The 24,796-nt window shown below is 46.8% G+C and overlaps 1 protein-coding gene across 2 annotated transcripts in view; it reads left to right on the forward strand.

Moving 5' to 3' along the window:
• Window positions 1-24,796, forward strand: part of SUDS3 (SIN3A corepressor complex component SDS3) — a 229,333-nt gene that overhangs the window by 52,764 nt on the left and 151,773 nt on the right. For both annotated transcript variants that reach the window (XM_085633334.1, XM_085633335.1), the window contains exons 3-5: window positions 3,387-3,442; window positions 5,338-5,409; window positions 17,298-17,317. In XM_085633334.1, the coding sequence (XP_085489460.1) occupies window positions 3,387-3,442; window positions 5,338-5,409; window positions 17,298-17,317 (148 nt within the window). The remainder of the gene's footprint in view (window positions 1-3,386; window positions 3,443-5,337; window positions 5,410-17,297; window positions 17,318-24,796) is intronic.

Genomic DNA, 24,796 nt, shown 5'->3' on the forward strand with positions numbered 1-24,796 from the left:
GCAGTCATCAATAGTGTAGTGTTCGACCTTAAATCAACCTTGCTCAATAGGGATTATGCTGTTATCCTCAATCCAATCCTTTAGATGCAGGAGAATCTTCCTGGAAATTGACTTCACCCCAACATCAATCACATTGATTTGGCAATAGTTTTTGGGGTTAAATAGGTAACTTTTTTATAAATTGGTTTAATAATAGCTCCCTTCCAGCTCTCTGGAAACTTCCCTTCCTTCAAGAAGCCGACAAAGGTGATATGCAAAAAGCTGGCCTAATAAGGTTTATATCTCTTATCGTCTTTTTTATTGCAGGTAGAGATGTAGAATGTAGATATTCATGCGTGTCAGCCCAATCTCCATATACTACCTGTCGAATACAACTCCAGTAGGTAGTCAACCCAGGCTTCTTCTGGGAGTTCGAAGTGTTTTTACTTTTATTCCCTCCTTCCTTAACCAGCTCTCAAAATGTTTTCATGTCCTTTGACATTATTGCAAACAACATCCTATCCCAATTTGTTCTCTAATACTCCTTCTTTTCCTTAGTTAATTTACTATACTCTGCTTGTATTTTATGAATGCTTGTTTCCCTTTTCAAATTTATTACTTCACACACAAAGTTCTTTGCTTCCCTTAATTGTTTTTTTAAGGTGTGATGTTGCGATTCCAACCAGTCTTGGCATGATATCTTTTTATATGTTGTTTGTGGTAGATGTGCCTTCCTTTGTAAATCTACTAGGCATTCTGCCACTCTGACCGTATTCTATGAATCAGAAATATCTTTACTTTCCAGATTAATATTTCCTTGGTCTACAGCCAGTTACAATTTAGCTAATAAAGCTAGCTGTGACTCATTTATACAAGTAGTCAACCTTCTGGGATAATCTATTTTGGTGGGTAGTTCTTGATCCCTGATCAAGGATCCACATTGTAACCCCATGTGTAGGGACCAGTTATCAATTCTTCCTACCCACAGAATCAGAAAATTGTTTAAAAATGTATAGAACCATATCTGAATAAAGACATACTCCATGGGCCCTTGTAGGTTGCCCATTGTGAAGGCTTTACAAGCTGGTATATTGGTTGGAGATATCCCATTTAAACAATTCGACTAGAGCGAAGTTATGATGGTACTGTCCAACCATTTATGCCATCTCTTTTGGTTCAACAACCAAGTGGTCCAAGTTTCTTAGAGGCCACTAATGTCCCCCCTAGACTCCGACAAACCAAGCCTCCACATTCCAATAGTGGGCTCCCTCCTCCCCTCGTCTGCTGATCTCAATCGGTACATCGTTGGATGGCCCACAAGCATGGATATGTTTCTCTGTAACCTTGGCTGTCTCCTTATCTGGGAGAAAGTAGGCCAATTGTGGGAAGGACTTATGTGTGCTTGGATGTTGTTGGCACCAAATATCGCTCAGTAGTAATGAGTTAATAAAGATGGTACGCTGAGAGTGCCTTTTGTGAGGATGCTACTCTTGTTTAGTGTTGCGGGCATGACATCATTAAAGTCTCCTCCCATATAGTCAGTCGCGTAAGGGCCTCAGTCGCTCGGTGTGCATGTAGGAAGCCCCTTGTCAGGGGGAAGGTGGAACAAAAGTCAAGATGTAGCCCCGCAGTTTCCCGGAAACAATGACCTGCCTGCCAAGCTGGTAATGCCAAACCATGCCCACCTGGAAGGAAAATAGGTTTTCTTTTTTTAAATAGAATGACAACTTCCCTGTGTGGAAGACCGACGAGAATTCATATCTGTTGGAACCCAGCACGTGGGTTTCTTGATCACTATCTCTTTGCCAGTTTTGGGACTGCTATCCTCTTGATCTTGTTGAGCAAGCTGTTCATGTTCTATGAGGGGAGTCTGACTTGATACACATCAAGTATTTGTTGAGGCGAACCCCTGGCATCTACCCTGCCAACTGACTTTAGTATTGGAGATCATGTCAGGCTCCAGCACTGCGTACATGAGATCATGTCCCACCTACCATAAAGAACAATTTGTAAAAAAATTCCCTCTGCTATTCCTCTCCCTAACCCTTTGAACAGGAAGCATCTGGTGGTCAACATACCTCTAGTTAGAAGACTGGATGCAAGTACCATCTCACTCTAGACTCCACAAAACCCCCTTTGATAGCGCTCCAATAGCTAGTCTAGGCATACTCCCCAGAAAGCATTGCAGTTATTGTGCCTTTATTGCATTTCCCTGTCAGGAGGTCCAAGAGTAAGAGAGACGGTCTGCACTTACAGAATATATGCCCCCTCACAGTCTCTTTTTGATTTTCCTTCCTGCCATCATGACTTCGTTAAATTAGTTTTTCTTGTTTTGCATCGTTTTGTCTAGCTTATCACCCTTCGGATTGGGGCGTTTCTCAGATATTCTCGTTCAGGTCATCCCTCTAAGAATCTCATGGGCGCTGGTGCCGAGCTGCGCCTTTTCATGGAACGCAAATGCCTTTCTCCTGCATGATCTCCAGCAGCCACTGGTTGTAGTCCAAGCCCCAGGTGGCCTCTCTCAGCAGTGCGGTCTTACAAGTTCCCTACTGTCTAGCTGTCAGTGGCTTAACTGAGCCTGCTCTATCTATGGCTATGTAGTACCCCAGACTGTCTCGGGGAGTATGTGAAGCCGGCCTAAGCAACTCACCCTGAGCTTCTAGGGGATCTGCCTTCGTGGCTCTCATCCAAGAATGCGTGGTGGGTGCCAGGATCAACAAAGGATTGTCGGGCAGATGGCTGGAGCTCTACCAAAGCATGTCCACTATATTGGCTTCCCAAGTAACTCCCCCAAACGTGCATAAAAAAAGATATTTAGCATAAATCAGGGACCTTTTTCATGACTCCTCTCGAACAGTCAACAAGTAGAGCCTTCTTTCAGGTCTAGGTTAGAGGGGGTAGAGCTTATATGTTCATGCACTCATAGGTGGGGTGTGCTACTCCCATTTTCAAACATTCTTACACTCATGTCCATGTTGTAGTTATAGTTTGCCATCCAGCAAGGGTTTTATATCCAGCAGCTTACTGGAGACATTAAACTATTTTCAACATAAATTAAAAAAGATATTTTTTTTTTTAGGAAGCCTATCTTGAATTCTTTTTTTTCTCCTGTGCACTTCTCTCATTTCACCCAAATTGCACAGCAATTGCTCTTGGTCTACTTGTTTTAGTTTGAGATGGTACAGGAAGTGACAAACGTGAGTACACCAATTTACCCAACCTCACAATGATGTATGGAATTTAACATGTTGATGTAGTATTGCTGTCAAATCACTCTGCACTGTTTTAAAAACAAGGTGCTTCGCTTTGCTTATTTGTGGCTCTAGTGAGCAGTGGGATCTAACATGCATTTTGAACTTATTTAAAGTCTATTAAGTATGTGATTTGTTTGTCTCCTTTCTTTTTAGGATGTACCAGGACAAGCTTGCATCTTTCAAGAGGCAGCTTCAACAATTACAGGAGGGTAGGTTTTTCCTCTATGGTGCAGCATTTTTTTTAAGTATCCTTATTTTTAAATGTACATGGAATATTTAATGATTTGGTACCGGCAACTTGAGAAGTTGATATTCCAGGTTGCAGGTTTTGAGTTCAGAGTCGCTTTTATGCAGGTTATCACAGAAGGTAGAGCTTAATGCTTGCACACACCTGATGCTGATCTAATTTTTAAAGAACACGACCTTTATAATCCTCTTTGCTCAGGCTATGCACTTTAAGAAGAAGTAGGAATTTAAGGATTTTAGGGCTATTTCTACAAAGCATTTTTGCAGTCGGAAACAGCCCGATCAAGCTGTTTCCGACTGCAAAAATTATTTTACATATGTCCAAAGCACAAATTGCAATTCAGTAAGACTTTACCGAAGCGCAATTTGTGATTGCTATTTAGTATTTGGAAATGGTGTGTTTTGGGCTTCCATTCCAAATACCAAATCTGAAAGGGATATATCAATGCTTAATTAATACTTTACTAACTTCTTGAAGGAGGTGATAACCCATTTCCAAATGGGAATGGGTCCTATCGAGACCCCTTCCCCTAAGAGAATGGAAAACAAATATTTTATAAGAGCAGGCATGTGTCCCATGGACCAATTATAAAATGAAACGACTAAATTTCCTTTATTTTTTTTTAAATGCATCCCGTTTTTCTTTAAGAAAAACGGGCTGCATCTAAGAATGGGGAAAAAAAAAATCACAACCTTGGTCTGCTGACCTCAACAGACTACTATCCCTGTGATGGCTGGAATTTCTAATGGGCAGACATTGTGACTTACTCTGTTAATATTCATGAGGTAAGTCGATTTGAGAACCCATTTGGAATGAGACTTATTTATACCTATTTTGTACATTAGGACATCACAAGCCCTACATTTTGTACATCTGGCCCTTAATTGTTGGAACTGTAAGTCTTAATGCTGCCACAAACTGAGATCCAAGAATCTTGCCACTTAAGGTGGATTTAAAAAAAAAAACATAATCACTTGCTTTTGCAATTGCTGTGGGATTTTCATTTTAAAGCATGTACTTTGGTGTAATATTTAACACTTTTCTATGAATTTGATTTGTTGAAATGAAAAAGTTAAATAGAATATTATTAAATAAATGCAACGTTCAGTAATCTTGTACTAAATCAAGTACTGCAATGCGTTGGATAGGGCACATCGTTGCACCTTGTTTAAAATGTTATGAATGGGTTTCATGAAACATATTGCATTTCCCCTGTAAGTGATGATTGCGCAAGTATCACCAAATGCAACCTACGCATGGTTTGTCTATTGATGTCTTTAGCACCAGTTTGAAGCTCCTTTCAGCCTAGTTGTGTTGCCATTGACCTACTGAATGTTTTACCTCTCCCTATCATTGTACTTGAGGGTTTCTTCTGTCCACCCATTGGGGCTGGCTTCCGGTCTTGGTCCCTGAGCAACAAGGCTGTAAGTAGTTCTTATCCAGTGATCTGTGCAGTAATGTTGTTTTAAGCTGCTGCCAATGCATATTGAGTGGCTAAAGATAGGGTGGGATAACATCCTCTTCTGCTGTTATTGTACATGCCTTGTGCATAGGGGATCCTGAGTTGAGTTTGTTACCTACACCTTTCTGTTGCTCCTCCTGTTTGTTAGTTCTAGTTTCTCTTTCAAACTGACAAATCTTGTAATCTCCTTTTATTTACACAGGAATCTACAAACTTTTTCAAATACCTTGCACTTTCTTGCATTATAGGAAACTGTCAGTACAGCCAAACTGACAAGCCCTTTGTTTTTTATCCCATCAAACCATGTAGGCATAGATATGCAATAAATGAATGGTTCTCTGTAAGTATTTGAATTATTATATAAATATTAAATGTCAACACCCTTTTGATGTTAGGTACGTTGCAGGAGTACCAAAAAAGAATGAAAAAACTGGATCAGCAATACAAAGAAAGGATACGTAATGCAGGTATGTGTAGACAAGTAACCACCATCCGGTGATCAGACTGAAGTAGCAGCCCATGCAAGAAGCTATTGGGTGGGTTCCAAAAAAAGTTTTGCGACAGGCAAAAGAAAGATTGGTGAGGGAAAGAAATACAGGAAAGATAAAGGACGAGGTGTGCTTAGTACTGTGGAATGATATGACATTTTGAACATCAATTGCTGACATGCATATTTACGTAAACCATATAGTTAAACAAAGAGAATGGGTCTGCATTCCGGATAAGCCTCTTTTTCTAGTAGTGGTTTATTAGGAAAGAAAGGAAAATCTTAGCCAATGTTGTTTTTAAGGAAGAAAGAACTATCCTCCCACACACCACGTATCATTAAGAGGGTTTTGGTGTAACATATAACATAACATAACGTGTATTTCTAAAGCGCACGTTCATGCAAGGGTATCTTGGTGCTGAATAACAGATGTTATTGTTACCCAACTCAGAGGTACTCATTTTATCGACCTCAGAAGGATGAAAGTCTGAGTGGACCTGCCAGGATTTGAACTTGTGACCATGTATGAGACCACTACTGCGTCCTGCCAGAAGCTTGAAGCACTCAAGTGCTGTTGCTAGACTAACAAACACACTGTTAAGGCAGGCTTTACCTGAAACCACTGCTGGCTGGCCCACTGATAGTGTTCAAATCATTGCTGCGATGAAACAGGATGTTCTTGATTAAGACATCTTAATACTTGGACAGGGTGAGAAACTTCCTGAAAATCTGATTAATTGGGAGAACAATTTATATGAAATAAATTCATGTGTGTAATCCCCCCTTCTTGACCTACCAGTTAAAACATGTTCCTAAAAGTAAAACTATGGCATGTCTTACTTTGGTTTCCTCTCTTAATTGTTTGAAAAGAGCTGGCTAGCTCTTTCTTTCAGCCACAATGAAGCAATGTTATTAGTAGATGATAAAGAGAACATTAAGTAGTCAGAAGAAGCAGGACCTTCATTTGTACTGTAACTTGATTCTGAATGAGGAGGAAAAAAATCAAGGACAGGGTGCAAATAGCATATAAAATTACTTTGGGGACTGCTAAAGGCAGTCAGATTTTCAGACCTCCCAAAGACTTAAACATGGTGAAAGAATGGATAATGCCCTTCTTATACTGTGTTCAGACCACCAACTTGTCCTGCTACTTAGCACTTTGAGAAGCTAAAATTCTGACATTTGACACTTAACATGCTGCTTAGGTGCTAACTTTCCAAGCATCTCTGTTCTGCTTGCTTCTGCTGGCTTGTTCCATCATGTGCTCCAAGAAATTACTACAGATAGAGGCATCCCCCAAACAATTAGCAAACAAAAATGAACATTAATTCACCATTATCGGCATTTTGGGTCTACATTTTAAAGGTCATTTATTGCAGCACAATTGCTGATTTTAAAAGCACAAATCTCACTCTAGTATTAGCAGGGTCCTGGCAGTTATTAATGGAGTAAACTATTTCTCACATTATTCCTTTAGTGAATCTCCTAACAAATACCTTTCTTTATTTGAAGCTTAGCATAAGAGTGTAACAATGCGCATTTCTACGCAGATAAGTACTTCATGTACACCACATAATGATTTAATTATTTGTTCAGATATTGTCTGTCATGCAAGAGAACATCTACCACAGAGTCAGAAACTGCATAGGTATTGGTGAACAGTGAAGCTGCTCCGTAGTAATTGCACTGACTAGTACCATCCCAATTTGCAGGACCCACATAGCAATTAACCTTGGGAGGAGAATCCGATTTCTGTTCAAGGTAAATATTGATCTTTAGTATCAACTCATTGGATAGAAGATCTGACATCCTCCCTACTGTTCTCAGTGGTGTCTTGCATTTGCATTGGGTTAAATAGTCGCCTTCCTAGGAGATTTCTGCATCGGTGTGTGGAGGATGACTGGAATCAGTGCATTGGGATTTTGGATGACATGATGACGCTACTTACAGAATACTTGCAGGTGACCACATTTTAATGTCTCCCAAAGAACTAGATGATAGGAATTTTGTTTTCACTTGAAACTTCAGCCACAGATGACTGTGACTGATGCTCTTATGATCGAATGGAGGAGATGGCTTAGAGCTACTCCACAACTAGGGCAACTGTTTTCCAACAGAAAACGAATAGCACAAAGTAATGCACATAGTGTATAGGTCATGCTACCTACTGTTAACAATCAATTCCATAGTTGTCCAGAAAGGCAAAACCTCAAGCATGTACTGTCTAACTGCAAAGTGTTTGACAATGTTGAGGGTCCTTCTTGTCAAAGCCCAATTATCTGGCACAAGCACACATCTCAATTGGTTTTTATCACAGCAGTTCAACTTCCAATTGTAGAAATGGTGGTACCAACCCATTAAGTGTAATTTTCCAGGAAACCACTGAGCTTTCAGAACAGCAGAACTCTGTAAGATGTTTTTAAGAATAAACCTGTCTGCAACATGATTATTTGCAAATGCCGGCAACAGGTAATGCCAAGACTTTGTGCACAGATGCCACCAGCCCAGGACAAACTCTAATAGCTGTGAGGGGTAATTTGTATCCGCTCTTTTGCCCCAAAACATGCACACCAACAGTGCTCCTTAAACTGGGACAATCTACATCCAGGATCTTATCTGTACCAAATGTCAAGAGAGGCCACAACTTGAGCTGTTGTCTTTTAGGCCAAATCACCTTTCTAAACTTAAAGTAAGGTCTCCCAGCTTCAAGCTACCTCAAGTCTTCATCAGCTTTACTCGATGTAGTTGGGGGTTTGCCCTGGACACAGGACAGAGACCCCTAAGTGGAGTGGTTTGGGATCAAATTCTAGCAATGCTGGGAATGTGAAAGGTTTTCCTACAGTACCTATCCTTTACCTCTATTTGATAGACCATTGAATTATTTTTTGACAGTACGGAGATAAGCCTGCTGTTGTATAGCTCATTCCTGTCGGGAGGTATCCCAACGTTGTTATCCGTGAATTTAGATTGAATCCTAAGTTAGTAACTTGTGGAGTGCTACAAGGTCTCCCCTTTTTTGACATATGTCATATCTTTCCCCATAACTTCCCTATCTCATTTTTGTAACGGAAACAAAGAGTTAATGCCTTTGGAATATGGGGATGGTTACTTGGAATACCTAAAGTAGTTATCTTCAGGTTATATTTCCATTCTTACAGTCCAGCAATACCATGCATCTAATGTTTATAGATTGTATTAGGAGGGCAATTGTTATGTTGCAACTGTTTTTAAACTATATTGGATTAGCTAAAGTTACAAAACAGTGAGTGAATTTAAATGTAGTTTAGCAAATTCTAAAGTAAGAAAAAAATAAATGTATTGGATAAATCTACATTTTAAAAATAATAGAGGCATAAGTGTGCAACTCGTAAGTCCTTGAATAGTTTTCTGTAAGGCAATGGTGAGGGCATTTAAAAGCTCTGTCACTGTGATACTCCCATAATTTATGGGCTACACCTCATAGATTTCCAGAGCACAGGAAATCTGGTGGGTGTTTCTCACCCCTTCCATCAAGTTATTCTCTATGTAGTAAAAATGTCAGACAGGACTGTCTGTGATTTTTTTGCATCTGCAGGTGATATTGTGTATTCCCTCCATAACCTCCAAAATCATGGCTCATTCAAATGTGCGTATTTTTGAATGATTCAAAATTCATGTTGTACTGTACTTCTACAAGTCGTGTGAGGAGGAATTATCATAACAATAAACACCCCTGCAGTTTAAATGTATGTTTAGATGGAAAACAAACCACAAACATTGACTATTACACATCCCTAACTTATCCATTTAAAAATCTACATTATGCTTTGCTGTGTTGCAGCATCAAGTTTGAATCCATAATGTTCGAGGCATGTGGGCTGCTGAATTCATATCTGTGCATAGATCGCCGCCTAGTGTTGGGTCCGGATGTTTGCACGTTGTTGTCCTGGAAGAGTCTTCGAAGTATCCTTGGATAGGTGACTCCTCCCCTGGACTACAGTGCGCATGGGCATCCTCTCCATCCTCAGATTGTTTTTTTTCCGCCATTGGGTTCGGATGTGCTATCTTAGCTCAAGTTAGGAAAATATTTGGTCGAGGCCAAAAGGCCTTTAGTTCGCGTCGGTACTGTTTATCGATCGGGTTTCGATAGCATTTTGTTAGTTTACTAACTTTCAGCACCGACTTCTTTCGCATTTACCTGTCCATCGACTACTTCGACGATGGAATCCAGGACGCCATTCAAAAGGTGTCCGGTATGCAATGCGAAGTACCCACACATCGACGTCCATCCGGTGTGCAACAAATGCCTTTCGCCGGACCACGACGAATCGACATGCATGGCCTGTGCCCGGTTCCGTTCCAAGAAGACTCTAAGGAACCGAAGAGCGGCGAGACTCGAGGCGCGGCACGCGGCACTGGCCCCAACAGACATCTTCGACGAGGCCGACGTCGAAGAATTAGAAGTCATACCCTCCAGTCCCGTTTCCGAACACGACCCCGGATCGGACGAGGGCGATGAGTCACTCTTCCACAGAGGTGAAGACGACACCGAGGTAGGAGACGACGAGGAGGCCTTAGGGGCCGAAGAGAGTAGCTCCAATGATGAACAAGGCCTACCTGTTCAAACCGAAGAAACACCAGCGCCACAGCCTTTGGCTCCGGTCGAGGGATCGCCTTCGGGCCTTACCCGAGACCCATCCCGTAGTTCTTCGGCCCCGCCCTCGGGCCCGGCCTCGGACGTTCAGCAGCAGCCATTGCTGCATAAGCCAGCTGGTTTCCCTACCACAAAACCGAAACCGAAAGCTGCTCCGGTTCATACGAAACCGAAACTGAAAGTAGCGCTAGTGGGATCGAGGCCTTCCACGCCTTCGACGCCAGCGCAACGCGTCGGCACCGACCGCACCAAGAGGGACTTCGGTGCCGAACTGGAATCGGGCGACATCGGAGTCGACAAGCGGAAAAAGGCCATCGGCACCGAGAAACCTACTCGGCTACCGACGCCAACAACACCGAGGGCAATACCGCCCGCTTCGCCTCGCGTCGCTCCCTCGACGACGCCGATGCCTCACCTATCGAGGACGTCGACGGTGATCTCCACACCTCGACTCGAGGACCCGCCGGCACCGAAAAAATCCACGCCCGGCTCAACGAACCTGCCCGGTGCCAAAGCCTCAAAGACGCCCCAAGTGCGGCCTGCTGCGACGCAAAGCAACAAAACCAAGGCGGCCCTCAAAGACCCGTCGGGTTCCGGCCCGATCGGAGCTCCATCAACCTCTACGGGGCCAGCCAACATTACCTTCGGCTTGTCTCCGTCAACAATCCCGAAGATGTTCCAACTCAGGACACGGGTTACCCAGACTCCGGTTCCACCGGACGAGACGTCTCCGTCACGGGTCATCGACGCCGACACTGGCAGGATGATTCTCCACGACCGAAGAATAACTTCGGAACCGCCATTGGACCCTTTCAGGATCCCACTAAAAAGGAAGCTGCCGGTGGAATCAGAACCTCTCCTTTATGAACCGTTCCATTCCTCCTACCAGGATCCACACCGGTTCTCCCCCACGCGCTCCGACACGGATGCATTGGAGGACTACATGGATGACCAAGCACCCTACCATGTAGACACAGACCCTGATGACCAGCAGGACCCTGATCAAACTTGGGGCGACCCTGCAGACCCCAGTGCACCTCTCGATACACAGGACCCACAACTCTATGGGGCAAAAACATCTCCCACGGAGGATACTGCGGCGTTCAACGCTCTTATTGAACGTGCTGCGAATAACCATGGGGTACAGCTTCACTCAGATACCATCGAGGATGACTTTCTAATGGACACTTTTGCATCCTCAGAAAGACATGTAAAAACTCTGCCAATGCTTAAGGGGGTCCTCAAACCAGCTAAGGACATTTTCAAGGAACCCACCAGGGCACGAGTGATAAACCCCAGGATTGATAAAAAATACGGATCAGCACCTGGGGATCCTACTTACATCAAAGGACAATTACCACTCGACTCCATCGTCGTAGCGAATGCTCGCAAGAGGGCACACTCGCAAACGACAGGTGACGCTCCTCCCCCGGACAAAGAGTCCAAGGTGCTAGAGACCTCCGGCAAGCGAGTTGCCGCCCAGGCTGCCAACATATGGCGCATAGCCAACACTCAAGCGCTCCTCGCTCGCTACGATAGAGCGCACTATGACACATTGGAGCAACTACTCCAACATCTCCCTGACCAGTTCAAAGAAGGTGCAGAAATTCTTATCAGAGAGGGGCAGCTACTCACAAATGCTTCCATCAAATGTGCACTAGATGCTGCAGACACGGCTGCCAGGGCCATAAACACAAGCGTCATGCTGCGACGACATGCCTGGCTACGAATCTCAGGATTCAAGCCTGAGGTACAAAATAACATACTGAACCAGCCCGTCAACCCCGACTATTTATTCGGCCCAGAGGTTGACACCACCCTCGAAAAGATAAAAAAGGACACGGACACTGCAAAGTCCATGGGCGCCCTCCAAACTCAGTCCTTTCGGAGCGGCTCCTTTCGTCGCCCCGGAAACAAGGGGGCAGGTAGAGGACAGGGGTCACAACAAACGTATAACAAAGGCAATACACAGACCACCTACGATAAAAACACCCGAGGTGGATATCGTGGCTCCAGTACAAAGGGCAGAGGACGTGGCTACGGCAACACCAGGTCCTCCCCCAAGAACAAGCAGTGACGCCCTCTCCCTTCCTCCCGACCACATAACACCTGTCGGGGGAAGACTACAAAGGTTCCTGTCCACGTGGAACTCCATCACCACGGACAGGTGGGTCAAAGATATTATAAAATACGGTTACTGTCTGGAGTTAACCTCCACTCCACCCACAATACCACCAAGAAACCGTCCTATGTCCTCAGAGCACTTAACGCTCTTACAGCAAGAGGTGCAAAGTATGCTTCTAAAAGGCGCTATAGAGGTCGTCCCCACCCACGAGCAGGGTACAGGGGTGTACTCCCTCTACTTTTTAATTCCAAAGAAGGACGGGTCGCTCAGGCCTATATTAGACCTGAGACCCCTGAACCAGTACATTCTTTCGGAGCACTTTCACATGCTCACCCTACAGCAAGTCCTTCCGCTTCTCAAGCAGGGAGACTTCCTAGCCTCACTGGACCTCAAGGATGCGTACTTTCACATACCCATCCACCCCTCACACAAAAAATACCTCAGGTTCACTGTTCAGGGGCAGCACTATCAGTTCAAAGTCCTTCCCTTCGGCGTGACAACAGCGCCCAGGGTTTTCACGAAGTGCCTAGCTACGGTGGCGGCACATTTACGGAGGCAGCATATACACGTCTACCCCTACCTAGACGACTGGCTCGTTCAAGCGAAGTCAGCCCAGCAATGTGCAAGCCACATGTCCCGCACCATTCACCTTCTTCACAGTCTGGGATTCTCACTAAATTACCCAAAGTCCCATCTCCAGCCCGCACACGTACAACAGTACCTAGGTGCGACTATAGACACTCTGGCGGCCACAGCTCAGCCAAATTTAGTGAGGATCAACAGCATACAACTGCTGATCTCCAAGTTCAAACCCTATCACTCGCTTCCAGCGCGAGTGTTTATGCAGTTGATAGGCATGATGGCCTCCTGCATCTTCATAGTCCCGCACGCGAGGTTACATATGCGCCCACTTCAGGAGTGCCTAGCACGTCAGTGGAATCAGGCTCAAGGACAGTTGAAAGACCTAGTGTTGGTGAGCGGTCGGGCATACACCTCTCTGCATTGGTGGAATCCACAAAACCTTTGCAAGGGCCGACCGTTCCAAGAGCCTGTTCCGCAAATAGTACTGACAGCGGACGCGTCTCTCCAGGGATGGGGAGCTCATGTACTCCACTACACAGTGCAGGGACTATGGACGACACAACAGAAGAAGATGCACATCAACCTTCTGGAACTGATGGCAATCTTCCTGGCCATGAAGGCATTCAAAGTACATCTCTGCAACAAAGTCGTGTTGATCCGGACGGACAACATGACTGCCATGTACTACATACAGAAGCAGGGAGGAACACACTCTCCACAGTTGTCTCATCTGGCTCAGAGCATGTGGAAGTGGGCCATTCAGAGGAACATGTTCCTCATGGCGGAACACCTCCCCGGCAAGGACAACCAGATGGCGGATCTGCTCAGCAGACACAGCCACCAGATGCACGAGTGGGAGTTACACCCATCAGTACTCCAACCGTACTTCCAGCAGTGGGGTCATCCAGAGATAGACCTATTCGCGACAAGCGAAAACGCAAAATGCCAAAGCTTCGCCGCCAGATTCCCACATCCGCAGTCGCAGGGCAATGCGATATGGATGAACTGGTCCGGCAGATTTGCGTACGCTTTTCCCCCAGCGCCGCTGATACCGCTGGTGGCTCGCAAACTACGACAACACTCCCTGACACTCGTCCTAGTTGCTCCCACGTGGGCACGCCAGCCGTGGTACACCACCTTCCTCGAACTTTCCGTGGTGCCGCATCAAAGGCTGCGGATCAAACCCGCGCATTTGACGCAGAACCATGGAGAGGTTCAGCACCCAGATCCGCAACAGCTGAACCTGGCGATCTGGCTCCTGAAGTCCTAGAGTTTGGCTATCTCAACCTGCCACCTGACTGTATGGACATCATCAAGGAGGCCAGGAGACCCACTACCAGGGCTTGCTATGCAGCCAAATGGAAAAGGTTCGTCATTTATTGCGGTAATAATGACATCAACCCGCTGGACGCATCCATCCACAACATCATCTGTTACCTCTTACACCTATACCGATGCAATCTGGCGTACACCTCTATACGTGTCCATTTGACCGCAATATCAGCCTACCTGCAAACCAGGCAGCACCTCTCTCTATTCAGAGTGCCTGCCATCAAAGCATTCTTGGAAGGGCTCAAACGAGTCATTCCACCTAGTCACCCACCGGCTCCAATGTGGAACCTCAACTTGGTCCTCACACGCCTGATGGGTCCACCCTTTGAACCTCTACACTCATGCGAGATTCAATTCCTTACCTGGAAAGTGGCCTTCCTAGTAGCGATCACTTCCCTAAGAAGAGTTAGTGAACTCCAGGCACTAACCGTTCAAGAGCCATTTATTCAGGTTCACGCCAACAGGGTCGTACTACGTACCAACCCCAAATTCATGCCCAAGGTAATATCGCAGTTCCACATGAATCAGACTATTGAACTGCCCGTTTTCTTCCAAAACCCACAAACTGTTGCAGAAAGGGCACTACATACACTAGATGTACGGAGGGCCCTCATGTACTACATCGACAGGACTAAACCATTCAGGAAGACAAAACAACTGTTCGTTGCCTTTGCCCCACACCACAAAGGTAACGCCATCTCCAAAGCAGGGATAGCCAGATGGATAGTTAAGTGTATTCAAATCTGTTATCAAAAGGCAAAACGCACATTAACTATTCCACCACGAGCCCACTCAACACGTAAGTTGGGGGCTTCCATGGCCTTCCTAGGAAATATTCCCCTGCATGATATATGCAGAGCAGCCACATGGTCCACTACACACACATTTACAAAACACTATTGTGTAGATGTGCAGTCAAAACAGCAGGCAGCTGTAGGACAGGCTGTTCTCAAGACACTTTTTCAGACCGCTGCAGCTGGCACGGGTAGCCGCCGCTAATAGAGGGCACTGCTATGTATTCTATGCACAGATATGAATTCAGCAGCCCACATGCCTCGAACTGAATATGCTACTTACCAGTATGCATCTGTTCTTGGCATGTAGGGCTGCTGACATTCATATCGCCCTCCCTCCTCCCCGGCGCCTGTCGCAGCTGCAGCTCTCAGAATTACTGCAAGCATGGTCATCACTTTCTGTATCTACTCCATCACTGCCACAATGGCGAAAAACAATCTGAGGATGGAGAGGATGCCCATGCGCACTGTAGTCCAGGGGAGGAGTCACCTATCCAAGGATACTTCGAAGACTCTTCCAGGACAACAACGTGCAAACATCCGGACCCAACACTAGGCGGCGATCTATGCACAGATATGAATGTCAGCAGCCCTACATGCCAAGAACAGATGCATACTGGTAAGTAGCATATTCAATTTGCCAATTCATGTAAAGCCCCTCGTACCTGTGGCCTTAAATTGAGCCTGCGATTGACAGCCTCTCTCCAAGGCAATCAGCCATTCTTTTTTTTATTTCCCCCCCAGGTCCTACAGATCTTTGATACCCTTTTTGCCTGAAAGAATCTGTTGAGCAAGCGGGGGCTCACAGCGCTCAGAACCTGCTTCGCAACACATGACTGAAAACAGTGCTTTTTTTGGTTTATTAAGAAGTATGCAGCAGCTACAGTTCAAAGTACTTCTTCATTTCCTCCAGCATACAAGTTGCACAAGGCCCAATCTGTAAGCAGCCTTCTAACTATGAACACTTTAGCAGAGAATTGAAACATCCTTCTCTGATAAATAAAAACATGAACAGCTGAACATTAATGACAATTTAGCACATACCGACTCTGAAGTTAAGAAACCCATGTTAATAGAAGAGTAAAATCCTGAAATAGCAGATATTACTGAATAAATCCAGCACTAAGGTTTCATTCAGTACACAAACAAGGACTATGTTTGCATGCATGAAAGCCTCAAATACAGTAACATTATCAAAACTTACAAAAATGTGTTCTCACACCTGGCAAATATTGGGATAGTCTCTGGGTGCTGAGGCGCCAAGGGCAAGGCAGCAGCATCCTCTGAGGAGGGAGAAATTTCACAATATGACAGTAGCGAAACAGAAGGGAAAGTGCCATCAACCAAAAAAATAAAAAGTGAGTGAGATGGATTTTGAGTTATCCATTCCACCAAGAGCCTGTTATAAAGACGTAATGCATAACTTTTCTTTTTAGTGATATTGAATTAATGGTAACTTGTGTGGGAGCAGAGTGAACTAGTGGCTGTAGACCTGGTGGCCTTTGGAAAACCTGCACAACTAATGATCATACCTCTTTCTTCGCTCCAATTTTTGCTATTGGAAATGCCATCTGCCTCCGCATCATGGCATTATGTTGCAGTGCACAGGTGGTTTTATGTTTATGCAGATGCTTGTTGGCAATAACTGATCATTTGCTGATAAGGTATATTTTCTACCTATTGGCTTTTCAACTGTTTCTATATATTGCTAGTTTCGTGCTGTTACTGACTGGGACCAACTACATACACAGCGGTCTTTTTGTGGTGCACCAAAAAGGACATTCATGCCAGAACTGCTGCGGTCTCGAGCTTTACCTCGCTGATGAAGCCCAAATTGCCTGAAACATATCTGGGGTTGCATGTGTTCCTGTTCAGAGGGGACTTAGCTAAGCAGATATGGGTGGACTTTCCCATTTTAGAGTAGATACTACAATGATTTTCTGAAGGTTGCTTCCGGTGAGTGAACAAAACAATGGAATGGAATGGTAGGAGTCTCTGAGTAACTACCAGGACTTCGTTAGGCATAGCTTTCTTTATCTCAAAACTGTACTCATTTTATCACACTTACAAGGAAGAAATGAAGCATCGGCCTTGCAGAGTGTAGAACCTGTGAGAGATTCCTTAGCTGCTACTTAGTTTGATTGTGTCTTCGGGTGGGATTAATACATCCAGTTGTATTGTATAAAATACCAACGTGACAAACGTGCGAGTGAAAAAAATTGAAACTGTTGCTTTTCACGTGGTGTTTGATGCAGATCGTGTAACCATGGTGGTATACATCTCCTTGATTTGTCATTTAAAAAGTGAAATATTGCCATTTTAAAATACATTTTCAGTTAAGAGATTTTTTATTTCAAAAAGGAACACATTCTGTAGCATTAATTATGTTTTTCTGTTTGCAGAGCTCTTCCTGCACTTGGAAGTAAGTATTGTTATGTACATTCCCCTACTCCTCTTCGTAAATGCTGTTTTGTTTGTTTTTCACAGATTCTTTGAGGGAATTTGTTTTTTGTTAAAATATGGGTTTGCAAACGTGTTCTTGGCAAAAGCAATTTCTCGTAATGGAAAGTTTAACTTATAGTGGGCATTCTTTTCTGTCTTTCAACTTTTCAAAGGGGAGGTACTCCACTTTAGGTAATGTAGTTTCAATGCTACACATCTTTGTTTTCAGTTTCAGGTCAATTACATTTTAATACACCCTTTGATAAATAAGCAGGTTGCTTCTGAAGGTAGATTTCCCTCTGCTGCTTTAAAAACACTTTGACGCCTTACCAATGGCCGATTGTGCTTTGTAAAGGGCTAACATGAAGGTTGATTGACGAACATGCCAGGGGTGGCGGAAGTGCATCACACACCCTTTGAACTTAACATCACAGGATGTGACATCATATGACCTTTGACCCTGAATGTCCTCAGGAAGTACCATCACATGCCTTAAACCCCGAAGACCTCACAATAATTCACATAGCTAAAGGTCGAAATTAACTACATGATTAATAGAACATAACAGAGGCAAATCTTAATTTTAGAAACCACCTATATTAGGGCACTGACATCTTTGAAAGTGGTGAGACGTAAAACTTGTCCTGAATTGTAGTGAGCCAGACCTCTTCTAGGAGGGTTCAAGTTGGAGGGGTTCTCCTTTTGAAAGCATTTTTTTTTTTTTAAACTGTGTTTATTCGTCGCCGGACACATATGATGCCGACCCCTGTATCCCAGAGGTATCGGCCCAAGCAATGAACAATCATGCCATTGACATTTTAATCAGAATAGGATAATTGAAATGCATTTCAGATGAAAGCAACACCCCCAAAACTCGCCCCCCCCCACCCTTCCAACTCCCACCCCCGGACCGCACCATACAATATTCAGCTATCAGTAAGGCATATACGCGTAGGTCTGACAGGTCAGTTCCCCGTCCATACGTGCACCCCCCCCACCCGGGGGCGATTAGGCGAGTCCCTCCTCCCGCTCTTCCGGGGCTGGCTCCAGGGGAAGACCCCTATAATTTGCCCACCTCTTCCAGATCTTATAATGTTTGCGAGGGCACCCTCTAGCAACAAAGATCGGGAGCTCCAGACCCATATTAAAGTCCAAGCCCCTCTTCCACACGTTCAGCGAGGGGGCGTTCGGCGCTTTCCATGCCCTGGCAATATCCCTCTTGGCCAATGTAAGCCCCAATAACAGTAGATGCCGCTTGTATATGTTGCCACCAATGTCCTCCATGATGTGCAGGAGTGTTAGCTTGGGGTCCGCGGGGAGATCCCACCCCAGCACCTCGGATAAACACGCCAGTACCTCTCTCCAAAACCAAGACAAGGACCCACAAAGCCACACAGTATGAAAGAAGGAGCCCTCTTCCTGTCTACAGCGCAGGCACTCCGGAGATTCAATTAGGTCCGCCCGCCACAGCCTCCACCAGGTAAAGTAGGCCCTATGTAGGTACTTAAATTGTATATGACGGAGTCGCATGGCTATAGCCGCACCCCTGGGCGAGGCCAGTGCATCTGTCCAATCCGTCTCGTCCAGGGGCCCAACATCGTCCTCCCATTTCCCTTTAAGCTGTTGAAGTGAGGGGGCACTATGGATAACCAGGGATCTGTATATCTTGGAGAATTTCTTTTCCTGAAGATCCCCCATAAACAACTTCGCTTCGACGGGACTGAAATCAGCTATGGAATCCCACCCCTCCAGACTGGGGGAGAATGCGTGGCAAAATTGCAGATAGCGAAAGAACTGCGTCTGCGGCATGTCAAACTTCTGCTGGAGGTCCCGGAAGGACTTCAGCACACAACCACGCACAACATTGCCTATAGTGGAAATACCAATCCGATCCCACCCCTCAAACCCTGACAGGGCCGCCAGCTGCGGTAGCCGCCCATTATGCCACAGGGGGGTCTCGCATGTGAGGACACCCCACCACCCAATGCGGCATAACGCCTGGCGCCAAATTTGAAAGACTACTTGCGTCGCCGGTGGCAACCGCGCCTGATGGACGGCGGAATACAGCAAGGTGTGAAGCGTGTGTGGGGCCATGAGATGCCGTTCCACCGCATATGCCGGATCCCCCCTCCCTTCCCCTTCCTTTCCCCCCCTCCCTCCCCCCCCCCATCTCCCATAACACCACTCGATCAGCACCAGCAGATGGGAGGCCGGGTAATAAGAGGGCAGATCTGACGCAGCCAGACCCCCAGTATATGTCGAGAGGAAGCATGTTCGTAAAGCCACCCGCACTACCCCTCCTTCCCACAAAAACTGACCCAAAGTCGAGTTCACCCTACTGAACCATTCCAGAGGGATCGTATAGGGGTGATTCTGCAGCTGATATAGCAGGCGGGGAAGAGCCACCATTTTAAAAATCGCAGACCGGCCATAGATATTGAGCGGCATGCGAGCCCATAGTTTGATATCCCGACAGACCTGCTCCCACATGGGCACCACGTTGCGCCCCCAGGAGATCAACGGGGTAGGTGACAGGAATACCCCCAAATACTGAAGCCCCCCTTCCGCACCGAGGACGCCCAATCCTGCACCGGAGTCGGCCCCCCAAGCACCCACAGCATGGACTTCCGTGGGTTCATAAAAAGACCCGACGTCTCACCAAATATCTGCACGATCCGAAGCAGCCTGGGCCCCGTACGATCGAGATCCGTCAGGAAAAAAAGGACATCAGCGTATAGGGCTATCCGGTCGGCCAGGCCAGTTTCCCATTCAAATCCAGACACCTGTGCGTCCATCCGCACCCACGCCGCCAGCGGCTCCATGGCCAAGGCGAACAAATACGGGGACAGGGGGCACCCCCGGCGCGTCCCACGCTTTACGGGGAACGGCTGCGAGGACATCCCCGCCACCCTGACCGAGGCCGTAATTTCCGTATAGAGGAGCCGCACGTACGACAGGAACCGCGGCCCGAAGTTTAAGCGCTGCAACAGCAGAAACAAATAGCGCCAACTAAGAGAGTCAAACGCCCGGTCCATGTCCGCCAACAGAAGGGCCGCCAGGACCTTCAACCGCCGCACTTCAGCAATCGCCACATGTGCGCGCCGGATAATATGCCGTGTGGCCTGAGAGGGTATAAACCCCACCTGATCCGGGTGGACCAGTGAAGCAATATATGGCAGGAGGCGATTAGCCAAGGCCTTCGCCAATATTTTGGCCTCCACGTTAAGGAGAGAGATCGGACAGTACGAGGCGTGCTCCTCTGGGGGGTCTACCCGGTTTATGAAAAACCACAATCTCCGCGTGTCTCCAATCCCGGGGTAGCAACCCACTCACCCGGGCCTCCTCCACCGCCGCTGCCTAGTGGGGACCCAACTGTAAAAAGTATCGCTTAAAAAATTCACACGGGAACCCGTTCGGACCCGGGGCCTTGCCCGGATTCAGGCCACCCAGGGCCTCCCCCAGTTCCTCCATCGTTAGCGGACGATCCAATGCCGTCCGTGCCGTGTCAGATAGGACCGTGACTGGGTGATCAGTCAGGAAGCGCTCTACCACCGCTCCCGCGAGACACTCACGGGGCCTATAGAGGTCCTCATAGTATGTCGCAAAACTGTAAGCCAGCGCCCCCGGATCCACAATGAGCGCCCCCCCCTGAATCCAGTATCCCGGGGAGGTCCTGGGCATGGTATCTCCCCTGACACAACCTATGCAGCATCGCACCCGACTTGTCCCCCCACTGATACACCCGACTTCGTGTGGGCAGCCACGCCTGGCGCGCTTCATCAAGCAGCAGGGAGCCATACATCTGCTGCGCATAAAGTAACCGTCGACAATGCGCCCCGCCCCTGCCTCCCGAGCCACACGCTCCAGTTCAAGGACCTCAGCTTCCGCTCGAACCAGACCCGCCCTACGCTCACGGCGGGCCGCCACGCAAAAGGAGATATCCGCACCACGGAGTGTCGGCTTCAGTGCCTCCCACAACGTCTCCGCCCCGGATACAGAGCCCACATTCCGCGACAAATACTGATCGAGAGCCGCAGTCTTATGCACTCTATAGCCATGTTGCTGCAAATGCCACACTGACAATCGCCAGCGAAATGACCCCCCCCCGCACTCCCCATCCGCAAGACCGCAGACACCGGGGAGTGGTCCGATAGCCCGCGCGGTAGGATCTCAGCTGCATCCAACCAAGACACCGCGGCCCCCGATAGAAATATGTAGTCCAGTCGGGAGAAGGACCCGTGCACCGCCGACATATATGGGTACGCCCTCTCGGCTCCATGACACAGTCTCCAAGCATCCACCCACGCCAGGCCACCCACCACCGCGTGATGTTTCGTCTGTCCCCCTTCCACTCTCTCTCGGCACTTTGACAATCGGTCCCCATGAAGATCCATCACATCATTCCAGTCCCCCCTATTATCCCCGGGACCTCCGGGATTTCTGCCCAGCGTGCCAGGAGCTGCTCCGCAAAGGACCAGGACAAGGCGGGGGGGGGCATACACACTACCAAACACCACCTGCTCCGTTCCGATCCGACCCAAGACAAAGACATACCTCCCGTATGTGTCCGTCCACGTCTGGGAATGCGCAAAAGAGACCCGCTTGTGTATCAAGATACCCACACCCCTGGAGCCCTGGACAAACCCTGCATGGAACACCTGTGTGTAACCGTAGCGTTGGAGGCAGAGCACCTTCGTTCCCAATAGATGTGTCTCCTGCAGGAGCACCACGTCCGCCAATGCCCTCTTCACATACTGCAGGATTGCCCCTCTCTTAATCTTATCGAGGGCACCCCGAACATTCCAGCTCAGCACTTTGAGTGCAGTTAGTCGCCCACTAGGCCCCGGGACAGCAGCAGCCATAGAAATCATATCCAGGCCATAGGGGCCAGTCAGGGACTCCTGTATCCACCCACGCCCAATAGTGTGCTAAGGTGCGGTCAACCCCCAACTCAAAACCCCAACTCTCCCACAACCCCCCCACCCCTGCTCCCCCAACCCCATACCTCACAAACATGGAAGTACCTGTCGCTGTGAGAAACTTCCCCAGGCCCAAACAGCGAGCCTTGGTAGTGCTCAACCAAGGGATCCCCAAAGTACCCCCCGCCACCAAGTCCCCAAAGACCCCGCCCGCAACTGGCTACGACGGTGGTCGCCCCCAAACATTGTCCCCCGGACAAAGGTAGCCCCCCACAGCCAGGAGAGTAATGCAGCAGGCGGCATGTCCATGATACGGATGCGCACCCACGGAACGACCAGGCCCCTAAGGTCCACTCGGCGGATGTCCTGCCTCCGGGCCGGCCCCACGTCGAGCTCCCCCCGACTTATGCCGACGGTGGGATCTGGAGCGCCGCTGCCTCTTAGCCAGAGTTCCTGCCCCCCCAGCTTGGGATGAGTCCGAGTCCCTGCCCGGAGGTGTATGGGGCCGCAATTTTACTGTCTCATCTGTCCATTTAAATACCTCCTCCGGTGATTCAAAAAACCGTGTTCGGGACTCATAGACAACCCGTAGACGAGCAGGATAGAGAAGGACATAGGATAGGTGAAGTTCTCGTAACTTTGCCTTAGCCGCCAAAAAGGACTGCCGCTGCTGCTGAACCATGCGGGTATAGTCCGGAAATATAAGTATACGGGAGTTTTCGAACTGCAGAGGCTCCCGTTCCCGGGCCTGGCGGAGGATAAGGTCTCTGTCATGGTAGTTCAAGAGTTTAGCAATAATCGGCCGAGGGCGGCATTTTGAAAGCATTTTGATAAATTTGTGCTGTTAAATACACATTTTGAAATAAATTGAAATGGTGTATTTAAAAGCATAAGTTTCACATACATTTTCTAAAAAGCCATTGACTGAGAGAACACACAATGATATTCAAGTCCTTTCATGGTGTGCCAAGCCATTGAAATCTGACACTCCGAAGAGTTGACCCCATTGTTTCAGACTGTGGTATGGGTGCCCCCACCTGTCAAACATTACCGCCATTGCGCCAGGGCCAGCATTTTGTCATGTGTCTCTTATATGCCATGGACGTGCCTTTATGCCAAAAATGGCTTACAATATGCCAGTATCAGAATTTATCAATTGGTGCTAACCATATTACCTGGGTTACCATTATGTCAAAATGACTTCTACTGTGCTAGGGCTAGTATTTGGACAGGTTCATCCCGGCTCCACCCTCAGCCCCCCAATATGCCATGGGTTTCTTCCCTTATGTCAAGAGGTATCTCCAATGAGCGCAAGAATTCTGCCACAGTTACCCCAGATTCCAAGAATCTCCTCAAGTATGCCAGTACCAGCATTTTTCCATGGGTGCATAACATGCCCAACATTTCCTCTGTGCCAGTACCAATGTTGTACAGAGGGTGCCCATTATGTTAAGAATTATCTCCGGCATGCCAGCCCTAATATTTTTTCACAGGTGCTTGTCGTGCTAACAATTGTCTTCAGTATGCCAGTGCAGTATTTTTCCATGCTCACTTAGATATGCTCACTCACACCCCTTCATTCTTTCTTACTATCTTATACTTCCTCTTGCTCATACATTCTTACTCTGACTGGATCATACTTACTCAGTCAGTTGCACACATTCTCACCTTCATTTACCCTCACTCTTGCTCACATTAACACTTACTCACTCACACTTTCTCACTTGTGCACTTACTCTTATTCTAGCTCATTCTCTAATTTACTCATTCTCGCTCACACTCCCATCACTTTAATTTTTATTCATTCTCTCTCACCCACACTCTGATGTGCAGTTATTCTTACTCACTCTGATATACTCAATCTCACTCGTTCTCACTCACTACCTGACACTGACTCTCACTTGCTACCTGTCACTAGCTCTCACTCACTACCTGTCACTGACTCTAACTCAGTTTGATTCATACATGCTCAAACATTCATACTCACACAAATAAACGCATTAAAGGACACACACATTCGCTCCCACAACCACACACACAACATACATTCAAAAACATTATGTTTTACTTAACTCATTTGCCACTGGAGGTCCTATTCCAGCTCCTGGTGGTCCTTTTATTTAATTGCAAAAATAGTGAATAATAAGCTATTATTCATTATTAGTGCAATAAAAGAATGGGAAAGAAATAAGGGTGGAGCACAGATGCCCATAAGGCAGAGATGTATTCTTAGCACTGATCTGAGGCTAGGGGTCGCAAAGGCAGTGCCAGGGGTGACAAGAAGCAAGCCAGGGTTGCAGCTGCAACCCCTGGAGACCCTTAAATGACTTCCATGATGCCAAATAATGGTAAAAATATATTTGGAAAACCGTTTTGGTACAGTTTGAAAACACAACTTTGTAATGCATGCTTGCTCATTCAGATTTGTTATATGTGACCCATCCCAGGTCCCTTACTGAATCCGGATTTTATTTTCTGCAATAGCATGTCTCCAGTGAGAGATGGTGTTTAAGATTGTTGAGAGTCGGGCTGTGAGGGCA

The sequence above is a fragment of the Triturus cristatus genome, chromosome 11 (assembly GCF_964204655.1).
Source record: "Triturus cristatus chromosome 11, aTriCri1.1, whole genome shotgun sequence".
NCBI lineage: Eukaryota > Metazoa > Chordata > Amphibia > Caudata > Salamandridae > Triturus > Triturus cristatus.